The sequence below is a fragment of the Planococcus citri genome, chromosome 3, assembly GCF_950023065.1.
Source record: "Planococcus citri chromosome 3, ihPlaCitr1.1, whole genome shotgun sequence".
Classification (NCBI taxonomy): Eukaryota; Metazoa; Arthropoda; class Insecta; order Hemiptera; family Pseudococcidae; genus Planococcus; species Planococcus citri.
The window spans coordinates 72,589,126-72,603,318 of record NC_088679.1 but is presented as its reverse complement, the minus strand read 5'-3'; the positions used below and the strand labels follow the sequence as shown (position 1 = coordinate 72,603,318).

The following is a 14,193-nucleotide window of genomic DNA, read 5'->3' as shown; positions in this document are numbered from 1 at the left end:
TATTCGTGTTCAGCGTCATCAAAAACATAGAATTCGATATATCAAATGCCCCAGATTTTCTTTCAAAAGGTTCGCCCAAAATTGGGGGTGGGGGTACTCCCCTTCCATTGAGAGATCCCATCTCGAAACTTGAATATTTCGAAAAAACATCAAAAGGCACATCTATGGAGATTTTTTCAAAATTTTAAATGGTAGCTCCCACTTACAGCGCCATTTCGAAATTTGAACTTTCAATTTGAAAGTTCAACTTTCAACTTTTGTAAATTTCAAAATGCTTAAAAAGTTCTAAATGCAATACTCTTTCAAACTGTGAAATCAGTTTTGATCAAAGTATCATAGTTTTGGAGGAATGGGCTGCTGAACTGAAGTTGAGTACCTCGAGACGGTGTGAGCACTTTTCTCCCAAATGGTTAAAAAAATCTGGTAGAAATATTCGTAAATCAAATTTTAAAAAATTTCAGATTCTAAATTAGTCTATATTTGAATAATATCATACTCGTATGAATTTTTACAAACTCTTTCATTAAAAATTAGAATAAGTGCTAATTTACAGTGGCAACTTTCACTCTTCATAATCTGGGTTTTCAAGTTCTTCAAGTTCTGGAGAGTTCGTCAACTTCGGAATTGTGGTATTTTTTGCCGGTGCTTCCAGAATATTTGCATTTTCTACACTTGCAAAAGTCTTGTCCAATTCTAATTCATCCTTTATCATCATTTTCGGCTCTGAAAAATTTTAAATATAAATTTCAATACATGATTTCAACATGTGAACTAATTTTTAAAAATTTTCATTTCAAGATGAAAATATTCGAAAGATTTCACGACCAGCAGCTTAATTATTTCTTTCATAATATTTTCCTAACATTTTTAGAGAGCGTCGAATTAAAAAACCTTAAAAGAGTGGATTAAATAAAGTAATTTTCAGCGTAGGAACCTACTTGCTCCCTAATAATATTTATACTTTTGATATAACAGTAAAATGAGTACCTTCTTGAATAAATTGAACCATTTATACATTACGCGTATTGAAAGATTTAAAAATGGGTACAGGTACCTGATTGCTGGCAATAGCACGCGTATTTACTGCCTTTCCTCGTTTTTGTGCCTGGTATCTTATCGCATTTTTTGAATGAGCCACATTTTTTCCATTGACAATACCCTATACACTGAAGGTTGCACTTTTGATATCCATAAAACATTACTACGGCGCATTTGTGTAGCTCATCCACCATTTCATATGAATTGGGTTCGTGTTCTTTAACCTCCAAAATAGATGCTGAATTGGATACCTGGAGGCATGATGGTAAAAAAAAAACAAAACAAGAAGGAATATTAAACTGATTACTATCTTATTATACTTAGTAGGTAGATTAAATGTCGATGTCAAATTATTAGCCTGACAAGCAGATAGAAGCAAAAATATTTTTTACTCACTATTTCATTCTCCGCAGAATTTTGTGATGAAAGTGGCTCATTTATTGGAGTCCCAATAGCACTTGCGATGAAAATACCAATTACGAAAATTGCAATGTTCTTCATATTTGATCCTGTACTGTTGCTGAATTTATAGCAGAGAAATCTTCGAAAATTCCGAACCGTGTACAAAATTTTGATATGTTGTTCGATGAGAAAAACTCACGTGAAAGATAAGTTGAATAAATAAATGTGTATAAATCGAAACTCACTGAATAACTAACAACAACGATTATTATAGGCGACTATTTATACATAGTATGTGATTCAGCGATCCCCTCCCCCTCGAGGTTTGAGATATGACTGTTTCCAGAAATTCCTCGAAGCCTGATATTATTTCTATCCTTATACTCAGTGGTTTTACGTTGTAAGCGATGAGTTTCACCCTTTTTCCCTCTGTTCAAATCATCTCCGGAAAGCATGAAAAATTGATCACAGAAGTATTAAGAAATGGTTATTCATTTCAAATTCGAAATTAATTGTAGTATCTTGAAAGGAGTAAGTACCTATATTCTAAATATTTGAGCTCTAAAAACTTTTTTTCTGTTGTGCATGCCAAAAGTTTGTATAGGACTTCAAAAGTTGAAGATATATTGCATAAAATTAGGTCCTAACAGTGAACCTTTCCCAACCTACAAATGTCCAGAAATTGAGTAGGTAACTTAACGAATAAAATTGCCTAAAACAAATGAAACTAAAAATATAGGTAATCATATCACAAGAGAATAGATCTGAAAACGTCACAACCATAATGAAATAAAGCTGCCCAAATTGTTTTTTTGATTTTCGGAGGAGAATTTTTGTAAATCCTGCCAATCCTGGCATCATATGTTTATTTTTCCCATTTTTTTGGGAGCAATTTAGTAAAAAAAAAATTATGAATTGATGAGCAGTTGAGCACTTATTAGTCCTGAAAAGAAACTGATATAAACTCCCTCGAACAAAATTTCACGATTTTTGGTCATTTTAAAGCCTTCTGTCGATTTTCGATTTCTCCAAATTTTTTTTGAATTTTGAGTACCTACCTACTTTTCAACTTACAGAAGAAAAAATTCAAAAAATCAGTAGGTACCTATAATTTTCTGTTACTAAAAAATGTTTTTTTTTTGGTACAAATGGCTATATTTTGTTGAATTTGTCCTTCCCCTCCCTCCTCTGGATCAGAATTTTGCCATTTTGGTTCATATTGAAACCTCCAGCGTAATTTTTGATTTCTCCAAAATTTTCAAATAATTCCAGAAGGCATGGAAATTAATTTTAAATTTACTGAATTAACGATTGAAGTCGTTACTCAGGTCGAGAATATGTCAGGACTCGATTTTTAGCAGGCCACATCAACTCTCTCGTCTTCTGAAAAAATTCAAAAAAAGTGGACAAAGACAAAACAAAAATCAATCTGAAGGCTTTAAAACAGGGGAAATTTAAATATGCAAAACAGGAGGGGTACGGGGGGTCAAACAACCGACAATCTTTCGTGCAAATTTCAAAATTAATACACTCGAGGTGTCCGCCAGAAAATGAACAAAAATGGGTGTAAATTCGCTGAAGTCTTCAGCATGGACAAAAATGGTGAAATTCCGTTTAAGAGAGTTTATACCTACCTATGTACTAATTTCAGAACAAATTTTTATAGTTGTTGGAAAATTGCATCAAAAAAATAATACCTAGATGACTTTTGATTAGAACACTTTATTCATCCAAAAAAAAAAGACATCAAGCAACAAAAATATTTACCTAATGTAGGATTTTCAAAAATTCGCTATGAATTGAAAATTCAATTTGGCCAGCTGAAATTTTGATTATGGGAGTTTCGGACCTTGCTTTTTTCAAAAACCGAAATTCCATTCAAATTGGAGGCGGACACTTCGAATGAAAAAAATGCTGAAAATGACAAAACAAGATGTTTGTCATGACTGCAATATTAAATATAGCTACGCAAAAAGAATATATACTGAATCATTAATATAATTATGGCACATACAATTTCTCGTCATGGTGACAATTCTTTTGAAAGAAAGTAATCACACATTTGTAATAGGCGTGAATCAGTTAACTGATAATGAATACGGAAATACGTAAAATATGATATTATCTCCTTCACACGTAATATTTTTGAGAACCGTATTTATTTTCATCTTTCCAGTTTCTAATAAAATAATGATAATTGAAAATGAAAAGTATAAAACGACAATAACTTAAACATTACAAGGAACAGGGTGTCTGAAAAAATTTCAAAATAAATAAGTAAGTAGGATTTTTGTTGGATATTTTTCAAACACTTTCATAATTTATTTGGAAATGGGGACAAAATTGCACACGCTATTTTTTCGCTTTTTTAGTGTCATTGGATATTTCCAAACCGGGGGGGGGGGGTGGGTTCAAAAATATTTTTATCATGTTTTCAAAACTTTATACCGAATCAACAATTTTAGATTTAATTGTGACAATTTCTGGCAAAAAAAAACGAGGATTTCGGCCAATTTTTGAAAAAAGCAAGATTTTTTGAAAAAAATTACAATAGGGTAAAGTCACCAGGGCGGCTATTACCGAAATATTTTTGCCTCCGCAATCGACGTAATCCAACGCAATGAACGTAAAAGATTGCGTCGTTTGCGTAAATAAAAAGCAACCGTGTTGAGCGTAATGTGCGTTATTTTAATATTTGAGTAACAATAATGTTAATAAAAGCCCAATTAACAATTAAAATTTTTTATTTTTCCAGATAACGCCAATAATTTGCAACGCTCATTACGTCGATTGCGGCGATTGCGGAAGCAAAAATATTTCGGTAATAGCCGCCCAGTAGTTGACATGATCCAGTAGTTGACACCTACGTCACAAAAATCGCCATTTTGGTGTCCCAGTGTGATTATTGAAAACACTGATTGCACTAAAAATTAATTCATACCTCGCTTATTATTGGCCGTGAGTTAGGTGATGATTATCAGTCATACTTTTTGCGTTTTATCAACTTTTATTTTTACCATGAAAATTTTGCAAAGTGTTTTACAATTATTTTTCCATCAAACAATTTTGAACATTTTGAGATGGTTATTATACCATTTGAAAGCTAATGAGATACACTTTCTTTCCAACTACTTTTGATTGATTCATAATCACATTTTCCTGCTCGATAAACCGGGTGTCAATTACTGGGGTTTTTTGGACACTTTCTGAAATGATCGTAAAAATCTCAAAAATGCACTTACGAATGTGAAACACAAATCAAAATGTAAGGAAAACTGTGTTCTTTTAGATGTACTTACAAAAGTTTTCAAAAAAATATCAACTTGAGCTGTAGATTGTTTTTTATTAAAAAGTATCAAAAATCTGTTCAACTACTGGCGACTTTACCCTATTTGTTAATTTTTTTTTTGGGTCATTCCATATCAACTCAACCAAAAAAAGGCGATTTTGAAAGTCATGTCTTTCGATTTCGCTCAAATTTTTCTTACAATATCTACCCACCCAGTAAGTAAGAAAGCCGCAATCAGTTTGGTCCCAGCCCACTCAGGGGGTGGGTGGGGGGCTTCCATTATTTTCACATTGTCTCGAGGTACTCAACTTCAGCAGCCCATTCCTCCGAAACTATGATACTTTGATCAAACCTGATTTCACAGGTTCAAAAGGGCATTGAATTTTGAACTTTTCAAGTATTTTGAAATTTTCAAAAGTTGAAAGTTGAACTTTCAGTTTGAAAGTTCAAATTTCAAAATGGCGCTGTAAGTGGGAGCTACCATTTAAAATTTTGAAAAAATTTCCATAGATGTACATTTTGATACTTTTCCGAAATATTTAGGTTTCGAGATGGCACTCGTTGATGGAAGGGGAGCACCCCCACCCCCAATTTTGGGTGAAACTTTCAAAAGAAAATCTGGGGCATGTGATATATCGAATTGTATGTTTTCGGGGATGCTGAACACGAATATGACGTCAGATTTTTGATAGGACTCCATCCACGGCCCCCAGCACCTCTCCAAAGGGGGTGACCCCCTCCAAAAATTGTTACATTCGTGTGACACATGCAAACGTATGTTTTCGATATCGCTGAACATGAATATTGCCTTAGTTTTTCAAATCGACTTCACCCATGGCCCCCAGAACCTCCCCCAATAGGTAAAAGTCCAAAAAAATTGTTGTGGGCTGTAGATGGGGTCCAATCACAAATCTGACGTCATATTCGTGTTCAGCGTCACCAAAAACATACTATGTATTCCATGTGTCACACGAAAAAAACGCTTTTTTGAACTTTTACCCCCTTTGAGGAGGTGCTGGGGCCGTGGATGGGGGTCCCATCAAAAATCTGACGTCATATTCGTGTTCAGCATCCCCGAAAACATACAATTCGATATATCACATGCCCCAGATTTTCTTTTGAAAGTTTCACCCAAAATTGGGGGTGGGGGTGCTCACCCTCCGTCAACGAGTGCCATCTCGAAACCTAAATGTTTCGGAAAAGTATCAAAATGTACATCTATGGAAATTTTTTCAAAATTTTAAATGGTAGCTCTCACTTACAGCGTCATTTTGAAATTTGAACTTTCAAATCGAAAGTTCAACTTTCGACTTTTGAAAATTTCAAAATACTTGAAAAGTTTAAAATTCAATGCCCTTTCGAACTGTGAAATCAGTTTTGATCAAAGTATGATAGTTTTGGAGGAATTGGCTGCTGAAGTTGAGCACCTCGAGACAATGTGAAAATAATGGAAGCCCCCCACCCGCCCCCTAAGGGGGCTGGGACCAAACTGATTGCGGCTTTCTTACTTACTGGATGGGTAGATATTGTGAAAAAAATTTGAGCAAGATCGAAGGACATGACCCAAAAACGCTGGTTGAGTTGACATGGAATGACCCTTTGATAAAGCGAGAATCATTTTTTTGTTTTTAAAAATGTACATATTTTAAATTAATCCTTTGAAAATCAGAAAATTTAAGATGCTTTAATAAAATTTAGTTGCGGTAGAGCAACCGCCCATTTTCGACAAATTAATCGATAACCAGTTTTGGGGCATTTTTAGACTCGAAACCATCAGAGGTGGCATTCGTGAATATTCGCAGCTAAAGTCAAAATTTCATAAAAATTGGGCCATTTTTTTACCAAACTTAATGAAGATTTGAGAATTTTTAAAATAACCACATACCACATAAGAATATTCTCATTGACAACACAAGACAAAACAAAAGTCAATCTGAGAAGGTTCCAAAATGGGAAAATTTAAATCTTCAAAATAGAAAAGTAATGGGGTCAGATAATTTCATTTTTTCAGAATATTTTTCTCCAATGGATCCAATAAAAAAAAACATAATCGAGGTGTTCGCCTGAGAATAGATCAACGGAAATGCCTATAAATATGATATGATTTTTTTTTCAATTTTCTCGTTCATCACACGTAATATTTTTGAGAACTGTATTTATTTTTGTTTTTCCAGTTTCTAAAAATGACGGGAAATTCATAGAGTGAAATTAATAGCCGGGGAAATTCTTACTATACAAACGCAATGACTCTAAATGAACGAAAAAACTCCATACTTTCCTGTTCCCGAGAAAAGTTTCTAAATTTGTACAAATCGCTGTACCTGAGAAGAATCACGGGAAGGGGAAGAACCCAATGAAAACACATATCGTACAAAGATGAATACAAAACACATTTATTGGTATTTTTCTCAATTTCTGTCTCCATTTGTAGTAGTAAAATGTAATTTATAATAAATATTCACATTGTTCATGTGATTACATGAGTAAAATGATCATGTCCATTATTAATGGAACATTTTATCGTTCGTCAAAAATTCTTAAGAAATGCTCCAAGAATAAATATCAATTTAATAATCAACACGGATCTTCAATACAATTTTTTACCTTCGACTCAGCCGATTCTTCATTAATCATACTCTGATGTTACACCGGTAATTTTTCTAATATCTTCGGCTGGAGTTCAATAAATCCGGTCTCCATACAATGGGATGACTTTCTTCGGTCTGAAAACAAAATGAAATTTAATATCAAAAAATCATATTTGTAGGTTTTCTGACATGAGTGGGTAACACTCGTCGTATGATGTTCGATTCAAGTACTGTTCTCATAAGATTGCATTCAAAATTTGATCACTTACCGCGGTTTCATCCTCTCGATACACTTTGATAGTTTTATCAGCTTCAGCTGTAATCAATCTGGTGCCACTTTGGTCAAAGCACATAGCTGATATACCTGATTCAGAATCCATAGATCCAGGTTGAACAGGCGCCTGATGAAAAAAGCGAACCACGTTTTAGAAAAATAATTCAACCTCACGAACAAATAATGCATTACAATCCTCACTTGTAATCTCTGGAAGTTATATCCTGTTCTCCAATCCCAACAGTGAATTGTACCGTTGTCACCTCCCGAAACCATGACTCCGTCTCCGTTAATGGCTAAACAATTAATAATAGCGTTATGACCGAACAAATTTTGAACGAATTTTCCTTCAGGGCATCTCCATTGCTTGATATTATCCGAACTAGCGCTAGCAAACATGTACCTAGAAATTTGTACAATGATGAAAAGTAGTTTAAAAGGAGTACGAATCGGTATTAAGATTGATTCAGATCGACTGATATACTTACAAAGTAGGATGAAATATCACAGATCGAACACTTTTCTTGTGATGAGTCAGCGTCGTTATTGATCTTCCAGCAGCTAAATCCCATAATCTAATAGTACAATCGTGCGAACCGGTGATGACCTAAAGTAGAGAATTTTTAATGCATTTGCTCATTACTCGAGTAGATCAGATTAAAAAATAATAAAGTAGGAAATATGATTTACTTGAGGTTCGCAATCTTGCGCTATAACACTAGCTACAGTATATGTATGTCCAGTTAAAGTATGGACATTGGCTTTAGTTCGCATATCCCAAACACGAGCCGTAGCATCTCTTCCGGCTGTTAATAATATATCCAAAGATGGATGCAATGCTAAAGAATATACTGCGCTTAAATGACCATGATAATGTCGAATTACCTGTAAGAAAAAAAAAAAAAAAAAAAAGGCGATCGTTAATTTAGAAACTTTCTTGATCTATTATGTAATTCGATCCAAAGGAACGAAACTCACTTTATTGTATTCTAAATCCCAACACTTGACTTGTTTATCTTCACCGCAACTGAATAAGTATGGATGTCGTTTACTAATCGCGAGTCCTCTAACACTACTAACGTGACCAGTCAGAGAAACTTTTAGTTTACCGGTGCTCATTTCCCATACCTAAAAGAGCGTTTAAAATTAACGAGAATTATATTTTGTGTTTTGAGAATGAAGCAAGAATGTATTGTTTGAATGAAAAACACTCACTTTAATAACACGATCGGCAGAGCCGGTGGCAAACCATTCGTTTCCAGGTTCGACTGCGACACATCTGACCCAACCCAAATGGCCAGAAATAACTCTGTATAGTTTCCAGGGAGGATGCCACTTGGGTTTAGGTAACGATAGAGCTTTTCTCTGCTGAACAGGTACGACAGCTGTGCTAGGAGTAAATGATTCTTCGGGCACTGGTACTAGAGCGTTCGAACTATCTGATTCCAAATCTACATAATCAACATAAAAATATTATTATAATGTGATCGAGAGTAACGAGATACTTATAATAATAACACACGTACCAGAATGAATATCGTCATCTCTAGTTTTAGATTCAATTTCATTCTTCCTAGATAATTTATTATAGTCTACTTTAGCTACGATGTCACCGTATTGGTCTTTCGCTTTGATTTTCATCTTGATCTTTTCTCTGTTAAACAGAACAATGTTCGAGTAATGAGTGATACGTTACTGATAACTGCTAAAGAACCGGCTAATGTGTGATTACTTACGCTTCTTCATCCAACGGTGGAAGTAGCTTTCGATTAGCAACGAACATATCGTGAGTTCTTTTCAGAGATCTGAACACTAATGTGTGTACGGTATGTCGATGTACTTCCTGCGAAATAGAAATTTAAATGAAATGAGGAACGAATGATGGTGTTTTTATCAAAATGTGCTAACTTACCTCGACCATTTTGCAGTTGGAAAATTATGACAGTGCTTGAGTAATGAATAATATTACTACGTCAAGTTCGTATGTACAGGAATATGAAGAAGTAATTATACAATATTTTTAAATTTTCAATTTATACCATTTTACAGAAGAACTTCGGCGTATCTTCAAAAAAATTCGAAAAAATGATACAAACAAAAATAATCAAAATTTATAGATTTATGACGGAAAACTGGATAGATATCCCTGAGAGCTGAACGACTGATTTACCGTAATTACCGTAATACAATGCCATTTTTACGATTTGATTTTGAATTTTAAATTTTGAATAATTTAAATTTAATTTAATTTAATTTTAAATTTTAATATTTTAAATTAATTGTAGATATTATTTTATTTGTATTTTTATTTTTCCATTTCCTCCAGCGATTTCTTAATTCTGTGCTCCTGCTCCAGACTCCAGAGCCCAGAGCAAAAGGGATTTAGGATGAAATGATGAAAATTGAAAATGAAATCATGGAAGACCATTTTTTTCGACATTGAATTGAATTTTGTATTGAGTTTGAGCCTTGAGGATGAGGATTTCTGATTTCAGTCAAAATCAAAACACGTTCATAGGTGTTAAAAAATTAAAATTAATTTTGACATTTTTGACCGTTAGACGTAGGCTATTTTCAACTTTTATGAAATTTTATAAGAAACTGAAATTAAAAAAAAATAATTGTTCTTCAGTTGGCAGTTGGCACTTGACAGTGACACGGACACGGTATGTTGAAAATTGAAATTAAAGTAAGCATATCTTGCAACTCGCAACTTCCTTAGGTAATATTTTATATTATTTTGTAAGAATTTCAACATTCAAAACTTTTCTGGAAGCTCCAGAACTGCTCAAAAGTCAAACTGATTTGAAATTGAAACAGTTTCCTTTCTATTTAATAATTCATAAAGTCCAAAATTAGGCTGGTACTTGAGCTTTCTAATTCTAGGTCAAATTGGTAAAATTTTAGATTTTCTTCATTTTTTGGCCCAGATTTGATTTTTAAAAATTCACCAGAAATCCAAAAATGCACTTCATGCTTAGAAATTAAATTTTGGTTGGTAATTCGTTCTTATATGCTCTTTTGATTTAGCTTGATCCAGTTCAAAACTTTTTCTGTCAGTTGAGGTATTTTCTGGTGGCCACTTTTGAATAAAAGTAGGATATTCAAATTATGCTGAACCTGGTCACTGAAACCATTCAGTCTATTTACCATTATTTTTGGCAAATATGCGTAGGTATATATTATCTGAAAATGGAATAAAAAACCAACTTGCTGCAATTGACAAAGGGCGACCATTTTTTTTAAATTCTTAGTTCAGAATAAAAGTTAGCGTACCTAGCATGCCATAAAGTCAAGTTGCTTGAAAATGTTTTTGGTTTCAACTATCTATTTTTCCAAAATCTGTACTTGGCTTAAAATTTTTTCAGTTGTTAAACATCAAAGAGGCCACCTCAGGGTACGTGACCACACTACCTATTTAAAACTTCTACCTAACTGTTATATTATTAATTTTCTACAAAAAGAGCAAAAATAAAGAAATAAAAATCTGAAACTCCGTTTATACATCAAAGTCGACCCCTCGTCCCTCCGAACCGATTGCCACAATTTTCCAGCCCATCTGAAGCACCAGCAAAATTTGACCCTTCTTCAGAAATTTCAAATCGCTCCAGAAAAAGTTTTAATTGACTTCAGCAGCTGAAAATTTAATCCTGTCATAAGTTCTACTCTTCAAATCGATTGGAGCAGATGAATATTGCAAATTCAAGGGGACAGCTTCAGCTATCCTTCATAAAGTTGACCCTCCAAATCGATTGGAACCATTTTCAGGCTGATCTGTAGCTTTCAGCAAAAGTTGGATTTTCTCCAGCGACTTCAAAATCGCCTACAATGGCTACAATACTGCTCCAAGAACGACACAGTATTTCCAGTCCCATCCACTCGACGTTAATTTTTTTGATCGTGCAAAAAATGTGCCTCTGAGTCTGAGTTTACTATGATTGTGGGAATAAGTTGACTCCAGAAAGTGAATGGGTAGGTATATTTTCTCACATTAAAATTTTTTTATTCCAAAACTGTCAATTTTTGCAAAAAATTACCTGAAATTTGACTCTCTGAATCGATTGGAACCGTTTTCAGGACGATCTGGATTCTCCAGCAAAAGTTGCTCTAACGTTAGGGTCGTTAGGTAGGTACTTTTTTATTTATTATTTTTTTTGGAAAAAATTGAGTACGAGTGTTGAAAATGGAATATTGAAGTCAACGAAGAAACGAAGATAATTTTCACTTCGATCGATTAATTTTTTAACATAATATACCTATTTTGAGATTACGTATTTTCATTTTTTTGCTTTTTTTTAAAGATTCTCCTACCTCTTCTGCGTAAAAGAAATTGAAGACACGACTCCCCTTGATAAAGTTCCTAAAGAAATATAAATTTCAACGAGTTGATAGAGAGATAATCAGAACAACTTTGAACGTTAGGATTACACGAGAAAAGTATGTGTTTACCTTTTCGTGCACCCAGTCTTTAGACCACTGGTTCGTTACCTATTGATAATTGATAAGAAAGCATGTATGTTTCATGTTCGATTTGCTTAGTTGTTTTCACTGTATTTTTTTGAAAATAAGAACTAACGTGATAGTTTAAGTGGCAACGTGAAGTACTGTAGTGTATGAGTTTCGATTTCATGAAGAGATACAATTCTAATATTAGTCAATTATAACACGAGATCTGCGAAAAAGGTACAGATCGAAATGAATTCTTTGACCAGCATGGTAAGTTTTTCTTATCAAATAATTGTTTCTTTGTTTGTCTATCGTATTCGGTAATACAATTAGTACAAATATGAAACAATTGAAATACAATATCATTTACCATACCTACCTGCTGTTGAATGTATATAATATATTTCGAATACCAGTGTTGAAGCATTCAACTGGTGGTTGTTTTCCAAATTCTGTACCATCTTCGTATTGTATTGAATCGACTCAACGTTCGTAAAATATACTAAAATTGAAATACTTATTTCGAATTTGTTCGCAGGTGTTCGGTCTATGCGATAAAGCGCATCACCACCGGTTTCTATCTTCGAGCATTTTATCATTACTCGATCCTTTACCAGAATCGATGCATTGGAATGCGTTTGATAAAACATACCAGACCGAGGTGCCGATTAATAGCAAAGTTTATTACATCAAGAAATGTCCTGGCGATATGCCATCTCTCAGTACCAGTACTACGGTATCGCCTCATCAGGACCATCAATCCAATCCGGTGACCGGAAACGGCGATCAAAGCGGTACGATCTCAGCTACTTTAATGAAATCGTTGGAAGAAAAACTATTCAACTCTATTCAGAAGAAACAGACCGAATTATTGGATAATTTTAAAAAAGAAACCGATAGCATCATCAAAAGTTTCAAATCTCTGTATAGCGACCTGAGCTGGGAGGTTCATTCGATTTCTTCGACGATGGCTGCGAATCGCGTTCAAATGCAAAAATTCACCGAACAAATCGAAGAATTGGAGTGCAAAATTCAAGAAATGGTACCGGAACCGCCATCTGGTGATGATTCCGATGCATCCAGCTCGGAATCTGAAGAAAGTGAAGATATTCTCGAGGAGATAGAGGAGATTAAACAGTCTGAGCGAACGTTCATGGAGTACCGTCCGTTGACTGGTCAGCATTGGGAGGTTAGTAAACCGATCACGTTCCAGGTGACGATCAGCGATGTTACTCTGAACGCTATTTACGATCCGCGTGTGGCCAAGTCCGTCATGTCCGATGATTTTTTGTACTCGGACGAAGAAACCGAAGAATTAGAGTACGATAAAGTGTTCTACGTGCCATGGTGGTTCCCCAAGTTACAAACCTGTCGCGATGAAGGCACAATTGACGTTGTAATCAATACGTATCATTCGCACAGCTTGAACGTGGCCCTTAATCCGTATTGGAACAAAGCTGTCGTGCTGGGATTCAATTTCGGCCAAAAATTCATCGATGAAGTGAACGAAGATAATGGAACTATTACGTTACGTGATAGTACTGGCATTTCGTATTGTCTTAATTTTGAATACTACTATAATTGAACCAAGACGAAGGGATGTTCTGAGAATGTGTCGAGAATTGGCTTAGATTTACCTTTTTTATTTATGTTTTTCCAACTATTTTATACTCGAGTTAAAGTTTACCTATTATTTATTTTAGTTTTAGTTATTTTAATGTATCATGTATCGTAATAACGATCTGTTACCGTAGGAAGTTTTCCGGTGATATTTGTTTGCCTACGTTTAGCCTAGCTAAGGTTTGAACAGAATGATATTCTCTGTTCAACAGTTTGTTATTAGGATTAGAATTTTGTATCGTTATTTAAATTTGAATTTATGAATTTTTTATTGAATTATATTCGCAATGAAACGAAAGATTGTCTTTGATTTATGGATTCAGCTATGTTTGAAATGGTTTTGCATTGATGGAACAGAACTTGTTTAAACATTTTTCTTATATTAGACAATTCGTTAAAACAAGTTTACTCGTAGCAAATGGCAAAATAAAAAGCAGAATCTTTTGACAATAGCAAAAAAATGGCACTATTTCGTAATTTTTGTAAAAAAAAAATCAAAATTTAGTAAGTACAATTTTTGAAAAAAGTGAGTTTTT

At 34.1% G+C, this 14,193-nt stretch overlaps 2 protein-coding genes and 1 long non-coding RNA gene across 3 annotated transcripts; 1 reads left to right on the top strand and 2 right to left on the bottom strand.

Moving 5' to 3' along the window:
* Nucleotides 1-473: 473 nt before the first annotated feature.
* On the bottom strand, nt 474-1,934 carry LOC135841279 (uncharacterized). The gene is made up of 3 exons (XR_010557873.1): nt 1,435-1,934; nt 1,055-1,289; nt 474-723 (listed from the first exon to the last, which is right to left on the bottom strand). It is a non-coding gene; the product is annotated as an uncharacterized LOC135841279 (long non-coding RNA).
* Nucleotides 1,935-7,098: 5,164 nt separating this feature from the next.
* Nucleotides 7,099-9,685, bottom strand: Tango4 (transport and golgi organization 4). Its single transcript, XM_065354829.1, has 10 exons — nt 9,504-9,685; nt 9,328-9,434; nt 9,118-9,245; nt 8,807-9,042; nt 8,570-8,719; nt 8,282-8,476; nt 8,080-8,198; nt 7,793-7,994; nt 7,587-7,718; nt 7,099-7,452 (listed from the first exon to the last, which is right to left on the bottom strand). The coding sequence occupies exons 1-10, from the start codon at nt 9,510-9,512 to the stop codon at nt 7,390-7,392; spliced, it is 1,341 nt and encodes a 446-aa protein (XP_065210901.1). The 5' UTR covers nt 9,513-9,685; the 3' UTR covers nt 7,099-7,389.
* Nucleotides 9,686-12,023: 2,338 nt separating this feature from the next.
* Nucleotides 12,024-13,955, top strand: LOC135838984 (uncharacterized). Its single transcript, XM_065354828.1, has 2 exons — nt 12,024-12,307; nt 12,576-13,955. Exons 1-2 carry the CDS (start codon nt 12,287-12,289, stop codon nt 13,620-13,622), a joined length of 1,068 nt encoding a protein of 355 aa, XP_065210900.1. The 5' UTR covers nt 12,024-12,286; the 3' UTR covers nt 13,623-13,955.
* The last annotated feature ends 238 nt before the right edge of the window (nt 13,956-14,193 follow it).

Excerpts from the sequence above, each read along its gene's own strand:
- LOC135838984 (XM_065354828.1), top strand. The coding sequence starts at position 12,287 with ATGAATTCTTTGACCAGCATG. Across the intron at positions 12,308-12,575 it reads TGAATTCTTTGACCAGCATG|GTGTTCGGTCTATGCGATAA; the intron begins GTAAGTTTTTCT and ends ATTTGTTCGCAG.
- Tango4 (XM_065354829.1), bottom strand. Across the intron at positions 8,720-8,806 it reads CTGCCGATCGTGTTATTAAA|GTATGGGAAATGAGCACCGG; the intron begins GTGAGTGTTTTT and ends ACGCTCTTTTAG. Across the intron at positions 8,477-8,569 it reads GGGATTTAGAATACAATAAA|GTAATTCGACATTATCATGG; the intron begins GTGAGTTTCGTT and ends TTTTTCTTACAG.